This window comes from Eucyclogobius newberryi, unplaced genomic scaffold (genome assembly GCF_026437365.1).
Source record: "Eucyclogobius newberryi isolate DKJ021-1_F unplaced genomic scaffold, fEucNew1.0.hap1 SCAF_2, whole genome shotgun sequence".
NCBI classification, from domain to species: Eukaryota; Metazoa; Chordata; class Actinopteri; order Gobiiformes; family Gobiidae; genus Eucyclogobius; species Eucyclogobius newberryi.
In genome coordinates, this window is record NW_027315834.1 from 29,558,365 (window position 1) to 29,574,775 (window position 16,411).

The 16,411-nt window shown below is 38.6% G+C and overlaps 1 protein-coding gene across 2 annotated transcripts; it reads right to left on the reverse strand.

Annotated features, from left to right (window-relative positions):
- Nucleotides 1-60: 60 nt before the first annotated feature.
- On the reverse strand, nt 61-15,750 carry LOC140368089 (serine/threonine-protein kinase 38-like). 2 transcript variants are annotated; one of them, XM_072454961.1, is made up of 14 exons: nt 15,450-15,750; nt 10,287-10,426; nt 8,467-8,518; nt 8,250-8,372; nt 7,702-7,785; nt 7,500-7,623; nt 6,594-6,748; nt 6,089-6,191; nt 5,945-6,006; nt 5,750-5,867; nt 4,424-4,547; nt 3,857-3,952; nt 3,397-3,488; nt 61-3,170 (listed from the first exon to the last, which is right to left on the reverse strand). In XM_072454961.1, exons 2-14 carry the CDS (start codon nt 10,418-10,420, stop codon nt 3,046-3,048), a joined length of 1,392 nt encoding a protein of 463 aa, XP_072311062.1. In that variant the 5' UTR covers nt 10,421-10,426; nt 15,450-15,750; the 3' UTR covers nt 61-3,045. The 2 variants fall into 2 exon arrangements, with proteins under 2 accessions (XP_072311062.1, XP_072311061.1); XM_072454960.1 differs by having other exon boundaries at nt 3,388-3,488; nt 15,450-15,746.
- Nucleotides 15,751-16,411: the final 661 nt, after the last annotated feature.

Consider the following 16,411-nt stretch of genomic DNA (forward strand, 5'->3'; position numbering starts at 1 on the left):
AAAGACAAGTTTCTATCTATATTTACACTTGGTGACATAAACTAGGTCCAGACAAACTTAGTCCTTCACCGACAGCATAAGATCAGTTTTTTTTTTACAAAGGAATTATATCTCTATTATTAGTCATAACTCAGAGCACATTTAGTCGTTACAGCAGTGATTGGCAGCTGACCCACCCGTCTCCAGTGGAGCGAGAGTAGAACAAACTTGTCCGAACAGAAACATGAAGGGAAAAAGTTGAACGGTAAAACATGATTTCAAAATCTATCTAGGTTCATTGATTTTACTTGCCAAACGGAAATGTTTGTGAACGCAACTATAAAACCTGTAAACACTATAAAATCTTTAAGAGAACTGTGACCCATTTGTGAACAATTGAACTGCCCACAGTAATGTCACAAATTAAACACATGATGTAGTTGCATTAGCATCTTTTCCTCTCAGACTAAAATGTTTATTAGGGTGAATGCTAGGCTAACAACTGCTGAGGACAAAGAGATTTCCGCTAAAATTAGACATGAGTAAATATTGTCCTCTTTGTAAAGTTTAGTACACGTTTCTCTTAAAATGACCTCTATTACAAAGCCTACATCACCACTTTCAAACACATGAGAGTCCCGGTGCTAGTTTGGTCCTTTAGGGATAAATATTCCTTCTTTTAAGATATTTATATAGATTTGTTTATATTCCCTACAAGTGTTAAAGTGACGTGGTGTTAAATTCAAGTCCTAACTGAGCTCTGTATTGTCTGAAATACAGTTGAATCCTCCACGCAGCCTCTATAGACTTCTTGTTACGGCACAGAACATGACAAAAATAGCACTTCTTCTCTACAACGTACACTGCCTTTGAAACAATGGCTTAGAGCAGGTTGTGTCTTCTATATTTACATACATTTACACAACTAGTATTAGCCAAACCCTTATTCTCAGATCCCAAGATGCATCACTTTTCATGTATTTGCAAATGTCCATAGAGAGAGATTTCTGAATAGGACTTTATCAGAGTTATTTTATTATTCAATGTAGTCTTGATGTTGTTAACAGTCATATTCAAATAAAACAATATAGTTATATGTTACCAGTGCTTCCTGTTTTGTTTTGTTGATTGTGGGGCACAGGTAATCTTTATTGAAATCATTTGCTATGCCATTTGCTTATTGTTTTTTAATTTATGCAGTATTTTTTACTTCTTTTTTTTTTTACAAGAAGTAACTTACTTTTAGCAATTTAAAGTTTGTTTCATGACCGGAAAACTAGGGTCATGCTACAGTCCTCTCTAGTAATGGGAAACACTATTTTTTTCAAAGTCACAAACGTCTTTAACAGCAGAAAACGCAAGATTAGAACCCACAAATGTAAAGTCCTACAGTGAACCGCATCAGACTGGAATCCCTCTGTAGACATTTGGAAAAACGACAAATCTTATCCAGCTTATCGAGTTTTATACCCATGTTTTTTCTCATCATCACACAACAAACTGACAACTTACGCTAAAAAAAGGTACACATCAGGATAAGCCACTGAACGTAACGAGTATTTTGAATTAGAGAGAATTAGAGCCGCCCGTATAGCTCGTCTCTATTGAACTTCAGCCCATTTAAAACAGAATAGCAAACCATAGCAAAATCAGTCTCCGTCCTCCTGTGAATGAGCCGCGATTGCGTGTCGCGAAGCCAAGCGCGTGTCGTACGAATGAACCGTAGCCGTCAAGGTAGTTTTATGTTTAGTGCAGTGTTCTTTTTTTAGGCGATTGCTACATCTCAACAATCTTTGGTTACTAACTTTAGCGATTGGTCTAGTTAGCTCGGAGCAAAGACTTGTGGAAGAGGGCAGAAGACGGACATCGGTGTTTCCACGAATGGCGAAAGAGACCCAGGATAATTGATCAATGAACCGTGTCAAAAGCATTACCGCTGGCACATTTTAATACACTTGGATTGGCATTAAACGCTCTATACGGTGAACCACAAGTGCAGATCCAGCATTATTACTGATCAGACTTATGACTCATAACTATACACTAAAAAATACAGGTCCAGAGGAGAACAGACACACTATTGTTCTCCATGAAGTAGTTTATGTTTATGGGCCTTCTATTTTATCACCAGAACCTATAAAACCACCTCATTACTATCTTCTCCCTACACCACGTTCGACTACAAAACAATGCCTCTTTATTCTGCGGCTTTTAACACACAAAGAGAAGTTTTATCTCATGTTTACGTTTATGTTTGCTACGGACAGAATGCGGTTTGCTTTAGTCAAAAATAGAACTAGATTTGACCTCTGCTGCGGCGTGTGGACACATTGCCGCGCTCGGTGACCTTTATCGAGAGGGAGAAAAGCCTAATCTGGTTTGGGTTGACGGGGGAATCAAGAGAAAACCTAACAAGACAGAAGGAGAACATGCAAACGCCGCAAAGAAAGCTGTCATAATGTCTGGGCATCAAACGTAGAACACTGGAATAACACAAAACTACATCTATTCATAGTAATTGAGGAATTGGTTTTGGACTAGCATTAGTTTCTACAATCATTATAGTAGCCTGTTATTTTTACTCTTTCGTGCGCAGAGTCTAAGTCAACGTTTTAACAGTTACTCATCTTGATTTATGATTACAGATCTTTACTCTCCCCATCGAGGGACAAAGAAATCTCCCCTTTCTTATCCCTCTGCCACATCTGTTTGCTCGGAGCCAATGTAGCCACGAGCGTCTGAACTGTAACGAAGCGGTTTTAAGTTCCTTTTTTTTTGCGGGCGGTACATTTTTCCAGAGGCGAGTGCGGCGCCGACCATGCAGATATGCTAATGTTGCGTCCTACTCGGCGAGGCGGCTCTATAGCTATGGCTCAGAGGTATTGCAGAAAGACGTCGACAATGCTTTTTTCCTTCTTCGCCCTTCGGGAGGCGAAACGGGCTTTTCGAAGTTGTGATGAATTTAGAGAGGGAGAGCGCTACAGCCCTCAGATCCAGCGCGGCCCGATGGCCCAGTGACCCTGTGTCCGTTTAGTCCGTTTATGACCTGTATCCATGCGGAGGTGGTCAAGCTTTCCCTGCCTTCATGTACGTGGGGATGGTGCCTCGTTGTGTCAGGCCTTCGAAGCGCTTGTAAGTGTAGTTCAGGAAGACCCAGTCCTTGGATTTGAAGTCGGGTTCTGTGGTGTTGGCTGTGACAAAAAAAGGAAAAAGAAAAAAGGTTACTATTCCATAAAGCGCATCCACTTTAGCCAATATCAGATGCATTATCAAAAACATTCATTAAATTGAATTGATGCAAGGACACTCACACTTCCAGCCTCGTCTATTTATTGATGAATCAGCGCAATGTCAACGTTTCAATGAGATAAAACAGGATAAAAGGAAATTAAAAAATGGCAAACTTACTCGTCATACCTGGCTGGAGGATGTCCGACTCAGGGAAGTCGTCAAAGTTTGAAGTGTCGTCAATGCTTTTGATTTCAATAGAGATCGCAGCAGGTCGTTCCCTACAGAGAAAGAAAGGTAACGACTCACGGAGAACTCATCGTTATGATTATACATATTATACATATTCAGCCTTCTTTAAGCCTTATTACATGTCCACTGCTTATGATTTGGTTCTCAAACTTGCTCGAACCCACTCTCTGTCCCTTAACTAGTCCTCTTTTCTTCACAGAAAGTTAGCTGTTAAAGTATCTGGTGGTTTTGAGGTTGTTCAGCATCAACATTTGACAGACTACTGAAGTGAGAACGGCTAAACTAAGCTAAACACAGGTTTAGCAGGGTGTATTGTTTTTTTTTGGTTTGCATTTATGACCTTTGTTTGCATCCTCTACATTAAACCAGTGATTTCATTGGTCTTCCGTCCCTTTACCTGATGTGCTCCCAGTCAACCGGCTCGAAAAACTGGTGACTCTTAATTTCATCGACGCTCCCGGCGCCGATCCGGTTCTCAGCATCTGTGCAGTACCTGAAACAGACAACAAAGTATTACGCTACGATTATAGATCCATCTGTAGCCTGCTCACGACGTCCCTTTGGTAGGTTACATTTAAGTAAAAGTAAAAGTGTGATATGATATAATGTGAGCTGATTGAGAAGCTGGAGTTAAAGAATTGCATGGACTATGATGATAATGTCCCAAATATCATTTAATTTTAAGGTAACAAACGTGTCGTGTAATATTTCCACCACTAGAAGGACTCAGAGTTCAACTGCTGATTTACAAACTGCATGTATCCAGAAATCGAGTCAATCCTGTGTTGAATTAAAAAAAATAAAGGATATGCTATTTATTCATAGTTGTAAGAGTAGTACAGGTTAGTATGTAGTGGTAGTACTAGTAATAATTACCTTTACATTAGGTCTTTGGCTTGTAGTAGTAATAGTAGTAGTAGGAGTGGGGGTAGTGGAATTAGTAGTGGAACAGGTTAATGATTACCGTAGTATTAGGTCCTTAGAACGCTCTGAGATGGGCACTTCAGGAGGAAAAACCAGAGTCTCTTTCCAGTTCATGACCTTTCTGTATGTTTCCTGAGGCGTCTCTGAACAGAACGGAGGGTAACCTGCAGCAAAAAACACATGTCATACTAAACATAAATATTTAAAGTCAAACACGACCAGAGGGAGTTATTGTCACGTGCAAAGTGAGGAAACAGGTTACTGAACACAATAAATAGTAGGAAACGTAATGTACTTAAAATGTTAAAGGTGGAATGGACGATTTTTTTCGGCAATTTTTTTTATCATATTTCCTCGTGGCGTGGATAAATCATTTGTCCTGCCACGTATCACTCATAAAACACACCTACCGCTCACCTGCAGCCGCGTGCGGTTCGTCCCCACGTTTCCGCGTGCCTAAGCGCATGGATCTATCATAATATAGTTCCCTCAGTGTACGGGGCAAAATGAAGACGGAGAAAGACAGTTCGAGCTGACGCAGAAGTGGACAGAAATCTACGGGAGACGAGAGATGCGATGCGCTCCGTTGCGCTAATAAACAAACGCACGTGTGTGTTGTATCAGTCTGCACGGGGGAGTGCGCATGCGCACTTCCGCCTGCGTTCTCAAATCGCCGAAAAATCGTCCATTGCGCCTTTAATGATAATGATAATATAAAAGGTAATTGCTTTGTCTAGTACAGCGTTTCTCAAACTGTGGACCATATAACACTAGTGGTATAGGGGGCTCTCTGAAGATTGAATATTGGTTTTATATAAAGACAAATATATATTGTATTTTCCGGACAATAAGTCGCACCAAAAAATGCATTATAGAAAAGAAAAAGATATATATAAGTTGCACTGGAGTATGAAATGTAGTTGCAAGTATGAAAATAAATAACAAATAATATCACAATCAAGTCGCTCTGGAATGTAAGTATAAGTATATAAGTATAAATATAAGTATATAAGTAAGTCGCACCCAGGCCAAAACTACTGTCAGACCAGGTTTACCCCTTATATAAACCTGATATAATCCAGATTTAGCTTAAAGTAGAGCAACATATTAGCTTAGGTGGAGCTTGGTGAATGTTCCACAGTATAGCATTAAATGTATCCAACTCCATGGAGACAGGCAGTTACAGGTCAGTGAATAAATGCAAAATAGATACCCAAGATTAATGCCATACAGTGGGACATTCCATGTAAAAACAATTATAGTTAATAATAATAATAGAGGACAAAGCAGGTCGGATCATCCACCAGAGCTGAACAGTTACATAGAGCGTCTTTAAAATAAATTGTCCTTCTAAATGGCCACTCACCGATGAGCATTTCGTACATGATGACTCCCAGACTCCACCAGTCGCACAGTTTGTTGTAACCCGTTTGCATGAAGACCTCCGGGGCGATGTAGTCCGGGGTCCCCACTGTGGAATAGGCCTGGCGCACACAAGAGGAACGTCAGCGCGGTAACTGAAGCAGCAGTTTTTTATCGGAAGCGTGTCGTTTTTCCTTACCAGCTGTCTTCTGTTCTTTTTCCACGTCTCCGCTTTCCTTTTGGAGTTCATGTTTTGAAAAGCTACAAGACAAAGCAACAATGGGGCTCAAATGTTTTCTGTACATAATATTAATAACACGTAAACGATGGATGTTGAACTCACAGAAGTCGCTGGGCGGGTTGTGCGTGAGGTTTCTGTAAAACTCAGTCCGATGTGCTTTTTTCAGTCCCGTACACAAGCCAAAATCTGACAGCTTTACATGGCCCTGTAGAAAAATAAAAGTTCAACCACGGACGCCATATCTTTTTTTGATTTCATTCACCGCACTGGGCATTGCTGGCTTAAACCGGTCCAGAGCTGCCAGGCCAGTCCGATGGTCCAGAACGCATTTCCCCATAGCGCATAACGTAAAAACAAACCACAGGGGCCTACTGCTTTCACAAAATTTGAATTTTGTGGTAATTATGTATATTTTAAGATCATTTTTTCTACTTTCAAAATGCGTCTTGTCGTCTTAAAAACAGCTCTAGTCATGGATTCCAAGACTTTCCCCCCATTCAAAGATACTATATGTCGTTTTAAAAATTGTATATCACTATGGCAACCGTGCTGATTCATCATACGTGTCATTTATGCATTACACGTTTGTCCCAGTGTGCGCCTTTACCCTGGAGTCGAGCAGCAGGTTGTCGGGTTTGATGTCTCGGTGGATGAATCCCAGTTGGTGGATGGAGTCGATGGCCAGAACGGTCTCTGCGATGTAGAACTGAGTGGCCTCCTCGGACAGAGTATCCTTCTTCATCAGCAGAGTCATCATGTCTCCTACCGACGCAGTAAAAAAACATGATGCATTGTGGGGGTGCGATATGGCAAAGAGCCATTTTCTTAGAACCAGGGTTACGACATTGATTTGACCACGAACATAGTACCGGACTTAGACGCTTTATACTGCAGTAGCTATCGACTTCCTCTAAAGGCTCACATTTAAAATTCCATTGATAGCATAGGTCAATGATAATAATAATAATAATATATATACACGCCTATGACAGGTTGGATGACTCACCAAACTAAAATGCAGTTAAGTTTTATATATTTAAATTGTTGCTAAAATTGATTAAAAAAAAACTGTTATCCCAGAATAGCTCATTTTTTAGGTTTCTAATTTCACTTCCTGTTTGGAATTGATGATATCACACTAAGAAATGACCCAGCAAACACTGAAAAAAACATATCTAATGTCACAAGTATTTTTATTTGACGAATTAAAATATATGAGAGCGCCTTTATTTTGTTGAGTTACGTTTAGAATGTGACAAAGTTGTTTCTTTGTGTAATGTATGCATAAACCATGTCTGGAATGAGTAATTTTCTACAGATTTTTCAACATTTTCCCTACAAATAGTTACTCGATTGGTGTAAAACTATAAATTACAAGTATAAACACACCAAATAAGGTGAAAATTAGAAAACCGTAAAAACCTGTCATACGCAGTTTAAGCATAATTTCAAAACAATGCTGAATTTTAAAAACTTGCGCTTAATTCGACGTGTTTGGGAAATGCCCCTTCACCTCCGGGTAGAAACTCCATGATGAGGTAGAGGTTCCTTTTATCCTGGAAACTGTAGAACATTTTGACGACCCACGCGCCGTCCGCCTCCACCAGAATGTCCCTCTCCGCTCGGATGTGTGCAACCTGGACGAGGAAAACACCCGTCAGCTCACGTGCTTTGAACGCCACGTGAAAAATACAGCTGTAATAATATGTTTGTACCTGCTCCTTCTCCAGCATGTCGGCCTTTCTCAGGATCTTCATGGCGTAGATGTGTCCCGTGTCTTTCTTCTGAACCAATCGAACCTGAGAGTCGACAAAGTATAAGTATCTGACAAACCAATTTCATCTTTTAAACTCATTTTTTCTATTTAGCAAAGGTTTTATCTCTGTTTTTAAAAGCTACGGCAATTTCTCTATCTTTATTACATGGTGTTATACCCCTTTGGTTAATTTATCTATACGAATTGCCCTTTTTGAATGCCATATCTTACAATATTTTATTACAGCGTGGGAATGAATGGTATGTTAGCTTTAGAGACACAGGCCACAATAAGTCGCTTGTATTCTAGTGTCTACAGTGACTTCAGGGGTTGTGTAAAACGCTTGTAAGTTTACTTCTGTTAGCAGACACGCAATATAAAATTTCACATAATTAAAAGCTCCCATCTGCTTTTTTAAACCGTGAAGAATTACCACTAAATATCTCGTAGACGTGATGCACATGGCGTCTTTAGTTATTATACATTTTGGTTATTTTCAAAACGCACCTCTCCAAAAGCACCCCGTCCGATCACTTTTAGAGACTCAAAATCGTCCAGTCCCAGTCGAGTCCTTTTCAGCCGCAAAAACTCTGTCTCTTTGCGGGCGTGTTGTGAGCGACGCATTACTTTCTGTGGGGAAAAAAATTATAGACATGAATTAGCTCAAATAATTCATAAAACAACATATAAAGTATACGTTATGTGGTCAAAGACGTAAACTCACTTCTTCGTCCGGTAACCCTTCATCTTCCATGGCCTTTTCAAGCTTCTTCTGCCTAGAAAATATGAAAAAAAAATTGCCCAGACAATTGGTTGCAATTCAATCAAAATCACAATTTTACTACCGTATTTTCCGCACTATAAAGTGCACTTAAAAGCCTTTAACTTTCTCAAAAAACAACAGTGCGCCTTGTATATGGATTTTTGTTTTGTCCGGTGCGCCTCATACCGTATTTCCCGGACTAAAAGTCACACCTTTTTTCATAGTTTTGGCCGGGGTGCAACTTATATACTTATACTCCGGAGCGATTTATACGTGATATTATTTGTTATTTTCACACTTGTAACATGTACTCCAGTGCGACTTAAATATGTTTTTTTCTTCTCTCTTATGCAGTTTTTGGCTGGTGCGACTTATAGTCCGGAAAATACGGTATATGAAAAATGAGCAAAAATAGACTATTCATTGACAGTGCGCCTTTTAATCTAGTGCGCATTGAATATGGTATTCAAAAACGACAAAATCACATTATAATACCCTCTGTAGAGAACTAAATATGTGGGGTCTGATGCTTGTAATGTAGATCTTTAAACACATCTTCTGAAATGCACTGTATTTTTCAGTCTTTCCTTTCCAACACTATGAACGCCAAACTAGCACAGTCGCAAACGCACGTCGATGTTTTCCACATTGTTCAGCCCTTGACTTTAAACACGGCCCGTTTAGCCTGTTGACATGACATTGTAAAAGTGAGTATTGGATATCTTAACCCAGGCTGGACGTGTAATCAAACCTGGTGTTAAGTTGTGACACTCTGGACGACACTCTGGACGACAGTGAACACGGATCAGGTTGGCGACACTCGAGAGCGGGAGAGTTGTCGTGCGTTTACTCTAGTTTTCAGGTGGATAATTGTGAGGCTAATCTGTTTGACCCCAAAGACAAACTACCTGGTTACCTCACGTCTGTTGTAAGTATCTTGAATTTTAAATATTTACTTTACAATTTTAAAGAATATATGTTGGTTACTCAATCAATCAATCAATCAATCAATCTTCATAGCCCTTTGCAACACTCAATGTGACCAAAGTGCGTCACAATAAAAATCAAGGCAATACAAAACATAAAACTACCGTATTTACCGTATTACTTTTTTCATAGTTTTGGCCGGGGTGCGACTTATATTTATACTTATATACTTATACTCCGGAGTGACTTATATGTGATATTATTTGTCATTTTCAAACTTGCAACTGCATTTCATACTCCAGTGTGACTTATGTTTTTTTCCTCTCTATTATGCATTTTTTGGCTGGTGCGACTTATACTCCGGTGCGACTTATGGTCCAGAAAATACGGTAAGTAAAAACCTTAATAAAATAAAGTGTCACTACATTACAGTGTGTTAAAAGCCAGTCTGAATAAATACGTCTTGAACCTAGACTAAAAAAGCTAAAGTCTGTGATGGTGCTGTATATAAAAAGGTACTGTAAAGTCACTAATAACTATTACCGTACTTTCTGCACTATACAGCGCACTTAAAAGCCTTTCATTTTGTCAAAAAACGACAGTGCGCCTTATATATGGATGAATTCTGGTTGTGCTTACTGACCTCGAAGCGATTTTGTGTGGTACACGTTTTGTTTGGCTTAATGCGCCTTATATATGAAAACATTTCAAAAATAGACCATTCATAATCCAAATGCGCCTTATAGTGCAGAAAATATGGTACAATCAACTGTACCCGATTAACATGTATATTCTCGTGCAAACTCCATGTGGTGGACCTGCTCGACCTTCACGTGCGCTTCCAGCATCCGTACCTCATCTCCCGCTCCTCGTGCTGAGTGAGCAGCGTGCTGTAGAAGTTCTCCAGCGTCAGTTTGGCCACGGTCACCCGCTCTCTCGTGTGGTTGCTCATGGGAAGGGCGGCCGCAGTCCCTCCCGTCATGGCCATGTTTTCCTGGACGAAACAAAACGCATGCAAGAATTACGCCTTTGTGACGCCGCAATACGTTGCATTTTTACAGATTTAGAGGGACATGGTGGAGAAAAAGTGTGAAATAGAAGCAAATATATACAATACAGTTCTCTAGTTACATAAAGAACTGGTACATTTTGATTTTTGTTGTTGTAAATTACTGGCATGTGAAGGAAAATATCTACTCTGCTCTGGTATGCATTGTTATCAGGTTTCAGAACAGAAAAAGGATCTGTTCATCTGTAACTCTAGATAAAAGGATGTTATCAGTAGCTTCTCTTCAAAATTGTTATCTTTTATTGATATCTTTTATTAACCGAATCTTCAGCACATCAGAACTCAACTGAACTCTAATTCGGACCAAATCAGGACGCTGTTAATTCCACGTTTGAGCTCAACGTGAGCAGTCGTGATATAAGAAAAACTAATTTAAAACCACAGAGTAACTGGAATAGACCGTTTGAAGTATTGATGGAAAGATTGATAACGAGTCGTCTCCAGAAGTACTGTTTAAGGAGGGGCAGGTGATACATATATATACATATATACATACATACATATATATACATATATATATATACATATATATATATATACATATATATACACATATATATATATATATACATATATATATATATACACATATATATACATATATATATATATATGTATATATATATATATACACATACATACATACATACATACATACATATACATATATATATATATATATATATACACATACATACATACATACATATATATATATATATATATATATATATATATATATATATATATATATATATATATATATATATATATATATATATATATATATATATATATATATATATATATATATATATATATATATATATATATATATATATATATATGTATATATATATATATATAATAAAAACTATTTAAAAATGCAACAAAAAGAGCTGATAAAAAAATAAACTTGCAACGTAATACAACAGTAAACAATTTCTTTGTTTACATACTGACAAACACCAGGGTGAATGACCTCAGACTAAAGGTGTCTGCAGAATATTAGAAGTGTGTGCTTGAGGGCCGTCATTATCCCACACAGAGATAAAGGCTCTGGGCTGGACTCTGATAGGCCCTGTTTGGTCTAGACAGGGGCCAGTTTCCCCTCCGCGCTCCAACAATCTGCAACAATCGCCCCAAAACAACAAACTTCCTCCGGACTTCTGAGAAAATCATTAAAGAATGGAGAGTCCCGACAGTGGAGAACGGGGGGCACAGTTCAGGAGTGGGCACAGTTCAGGAGTGGGCACAGTTCAGGAGTGGGCACAGAGCTGTGAAGTGGGCACAGAGCTGTGAAGTGGGCACAGAGCTGTGAAGTGGGCACAGAGCTGTGAAGTGGGCACAGTTCAGGAGTGGGCAATAATTATCATTAATAATACTTTTAGAAGATGGTAACAAAAAAACTTAATCAGACATGAGTACGGTACTACATAAAAAAGACACAAGTTAAAACTAAACTCATCTATTGAACACTATTGACACTTAGTCAATTTTAACACTCTAATTTGGAAGTTCAAAACATTTTTCCATTTGTCCAACCAGCTCTGTTTAAAACATGTTATATCTATAAGCAATATAGTCAATTGTCAATATTCCAATTTTGCATATCTTCAAAACAATATTCATACAACTATACAGTATATCTATATTTTGATAATCTTCCCACTTCTAGGGACTGAATGACTTTTTTAAATTTTTTTATTTTCTTACCAGGCAAAACATTCAAAACAGACTCTTATTTTATCCATGTACCCACACAAACGCCGCTCCCTCAGGCTGAATATTTATTCCACTGGTCCGACTTTAGAAGGCTCAGTTTAACCCAGAGGCCAAAAGAAGCAACGGAAAGAAAAGTCCGGACGATATTATTATCCTCATAATGACAGAGATCACATTTATAGCCATGGATGCACTCGAGTGTTCAGAGCACTTAGAGCACAATAAGGGCCGGGGAGCGTTAAGTCAATGCGTTAAGTCGGTACGTTAAGTAAGTACGCGGCACGCTAAACAAGTGAAAGGTCAATGTTGACACTTTGAATTATACAGCAGCTAGAACTTGTCCATCAACACTGGAGGGAGGCCAAGTCACTGCACAACCTTTAGTTCAGTCAATTTAGTTTATTTCCTATTCCTATATTTCCTGACGTTCCTGGTCTAATTTGAAAACTGATGTAGAGGATGAAGATGTAATAGCATGTGGCATAACATTTTGGGGAAAGCAATCAATTATTTTTATTACCATGAAAAGTATTGCGATTAAACTTGCTATTTTATTCATTTTTTCAAATAAGAATTAATTTTAAACATGTCTGAGCTTTAACGTTGGAGAAAAGACACATGAAATATGCACTGCTAAACTAATACAAGAATCCCACGTTTCATATTCATAAAAAGGCAGGCTCATTTGTTTACAGAGGACACCTTTGATATTTGTGACCAATCATTTATTAGATTGTACAGCTATAGCTCATAAACATGTACGTTGTTTCTCTTTTTGACTTATATAGGTCATGTTATCATTGTCCATTGTTTTATGTTGCACAGAATCACCAAGACAAGTTCCTATGTTTGTGAATTCTGCTCATTGACAATGGCAATAAACCTTTTCTGATTCTGATGTATTTCGAAAAGCAAATAGTCTGCATGAAAGTACATTACAATCTAAGGCACTCAGTTGCGTTATGAACAAACATCTCGACACAACTTCTTTGCATTCTCAGACACATGAATGTAGTCTGAACAGACGTAAACACTAGTTATGAAATGTCTTCTACGCTTCGACACAGACGCTCCATGAGCCGTGAGCTTTCTATGTGAAACTTAACCATTTTGCCCAAGTCATCATTGAAACATTTGTATGTAAAATGCAGTTAATCATACGCACATTGTTTTCAAATGTTTGTCTCGAGTTACCAACAATAAAAGGTCAGAAACACTACACTAAAGCTCTAATTTGCAAATGTTCCAGTGGAAACAACACCAAAGGAACACTCATCTAATCCAGAGATGAATAACACTTTCCCTTATGCATGAGCTAAATGACTGCGTTTTAGAAAAGTGGACTCACAAAGAGCTCAGCGTGTAAATCCGTATATTATTGTGTCGTAAAATTAGGCAGCAGTTGTAATGTTTACACGGTGCAATGAGGTACAACGAATCCAAACCTCCCCGCTATAAATTACAACCAGCCACAAACCAGGATGAGATTTAAACCTGCAACTGCAAAGAGGATCCACGACTGGAGCCACGTCTCAACCACGACTCTTAAACTAAACCTGGACTTAACAAAAGAAGACTGAACTAGCAGAAAATAGACTAAACCAGGACTTAACCCAAACCTCTTTAAAATCTGTATGAAAGAAAAAGTCATTTAGTGGAATTTAATGCACTTCCTGGACCGTGTGACTTGTCAAACAGGACAAACCCGAGACTTAAACCGAAGACTGGACCACACCAAAAACAAACACGGACAAAACCACGACTCAAGAATTAAACCAGGACTAAATTAAGACAAAACTTGAACTACATCAGGTCAAACGTCTAACAAAAGAAGAAGAAAAGGACAGAATCAGGATCATGCAAGACTAAACCAGGGAACAACCCAATGCTGACTCCAACAATATAAATAAACTAAGATATGATGACTTGGACCCCCCCCCCCCCGCCGCACAGTTGTGTCTGCACCACCATTTGAGAACCACTGATCCAGACTGAATGGATTTGTGTCGTGGACATCTCAGTTTGGTGTTAGATTCTTGAACGTAAAAGGAGTAAAAGCCAGACTCACTCCACCCTGGATACAGTACAGAGTGAGTGCACAGGAAGCCCTTTCCGTTCCAATGAAAGAGTCCAGTCACACAGCGCTCGCAGAGTTTCCATGGGCTCACGACACAGTCTTCAATTAACAAATACGCACATGCAAATAAAAGTAAAAACCAGGATAAGGAAATAAGCAATCGGATCAGCAACCAACAACCTGCACAACTGCATTAGGAATAGTTAATACACTTTTATATTGTAGAATAGGGAGATCAGTATTTTTAATTATATATTTTGGGGTAATCTGGTTATAGATAATCAAAGGTTTAGTCGCAATCAAACAGAAAACTGCAAAAATGGAACTATAATATAGTTCCATAACCCTAGTGTATAGTGGCAGTAGTAAAGTAATAGTACTCCTGGAAAAATGGAACTATATAATGTATAGTGGCAGTAGTAAAGTAATAGTACTCCTAGAAAAATGGAACTATATAGTGTATAGTGGCAGTAGTAAAGTAATAGTACTCCTAGAAAAATGGAACTATATAGTGTATAGTGGCAGTAGTAAAGTAAAATAGTACTTTTCCTGTCATCACATGGCATGTCTTGGAGTCTGTGTATATTTCAGATAACAATTTTTTGATTACTGAACATCTATTTCAGTGATATATAAGTTGTGGTGGTTATTCCGTGAGTCAGTCCTCCAGTGAATCATGTCTTCTTCTGTTCAAATAAGTCCAGAACGTGGAGTAAAAAGTGATACACATTATCTTATCTTATTACAAACATGGTAACCACAAACTTCACTGTTTTGATTCCAAACTAAAGAACTGCACTTTAGCAGCAAAGGAATCTATGATGATGAGCCTTTAAAACATGGCCAAAATAAGAGATTTATCTATGAGAAAATGTATCAGCCATTTGTTCTGCGGTAAATTCAATACGTGAAGGTTTAAAAACATAGTGATATTGCCGAGGTAAAAGGTGTTAAATAATAGAAGCCACAAAGACACTTTCATCATTTGTAATATCGGGTTGAAGACGTTTAATGAGTAAAAACAGCCTGTAACAAACAGACCCAGACATTTGACACGCAGTGAGCGCAGATGCAGGTCAATAACATAGAATAGAAGTGTAATAAGACCAGTGATGATGCACACAAACACCACACGTTCACTCTTACCTCCGTGTCCTGCTCCAGAGTCAAAGTTGGCTCGGCGCCAGCCACAAGACAGGTGAAATCAGAGAAACAATTTGGTCTTTTGTCCAAAAATTCAGCTCAATATTCAGGCATTGAGCCCGTTTGGAGGCGCCACGAGCTGCAGAGCAAACATCGCTCACGTCGGTGCAAAACTACGCACAGATCACTGACCAAACCCGGCGTGGATTTGAAATAGACTTTAAATATTTAAAAAAGAACGCGTCTAATGTCGAGATCCCACGTTTGTCCTGCCTTTTAGCCGAGTGATATCGCTGCTTCCTGGGACAGTCTGCGCTCTCGTCTGACGCTGTAGCTACACAGTGGTGAAGGCTTTGAGAGACATGTGCTCGGACCAATCAGAGAGCGACAAATGAATTAGTGACGCGTAGTAACCAATGGTAGCAGACGTAGCCGTTCAAATGTCCCGCCTCTTAGCCAATCAGATCTCTCTAAACATGACGCTCTGAACAGGGCTACAAGGCATATAATAGAGACAGTTATTTTAGTGTGTTTGCTCTTTTATGTCATGTATTTGCACTTTTGACCATAAAAAACATATTGTAGTTTGCTTCACTTCTAATATTATTTGTTTTCTATTTAGCTACTCAAAAGCTGTAAAGACAAAAACAGTGGGATGGACTTAACTCCTCTGAAGAGGTCAGATAAATGTCATTCAAAAATATCCACGCAGTTTGAAAACGAAAGTAAAACATATTCATAAAACCAGTAATCATAAAGGTGAGGCGTTACTTTGATCTTGCCAACAGCCACTACAAACCGTTAAACAATAGAATGTTAACCACTGGATTGAGGAAGTAAAACTTTATATAATCAATGTCCTTCTTTGTCAGACTAATCAGAGTTATTACAATTTAGAACTTGAACCTATCAAGCACAAGGTAATACCTTATCAAGTTTCTCATTTAGTTATAAATGTGCTAAAT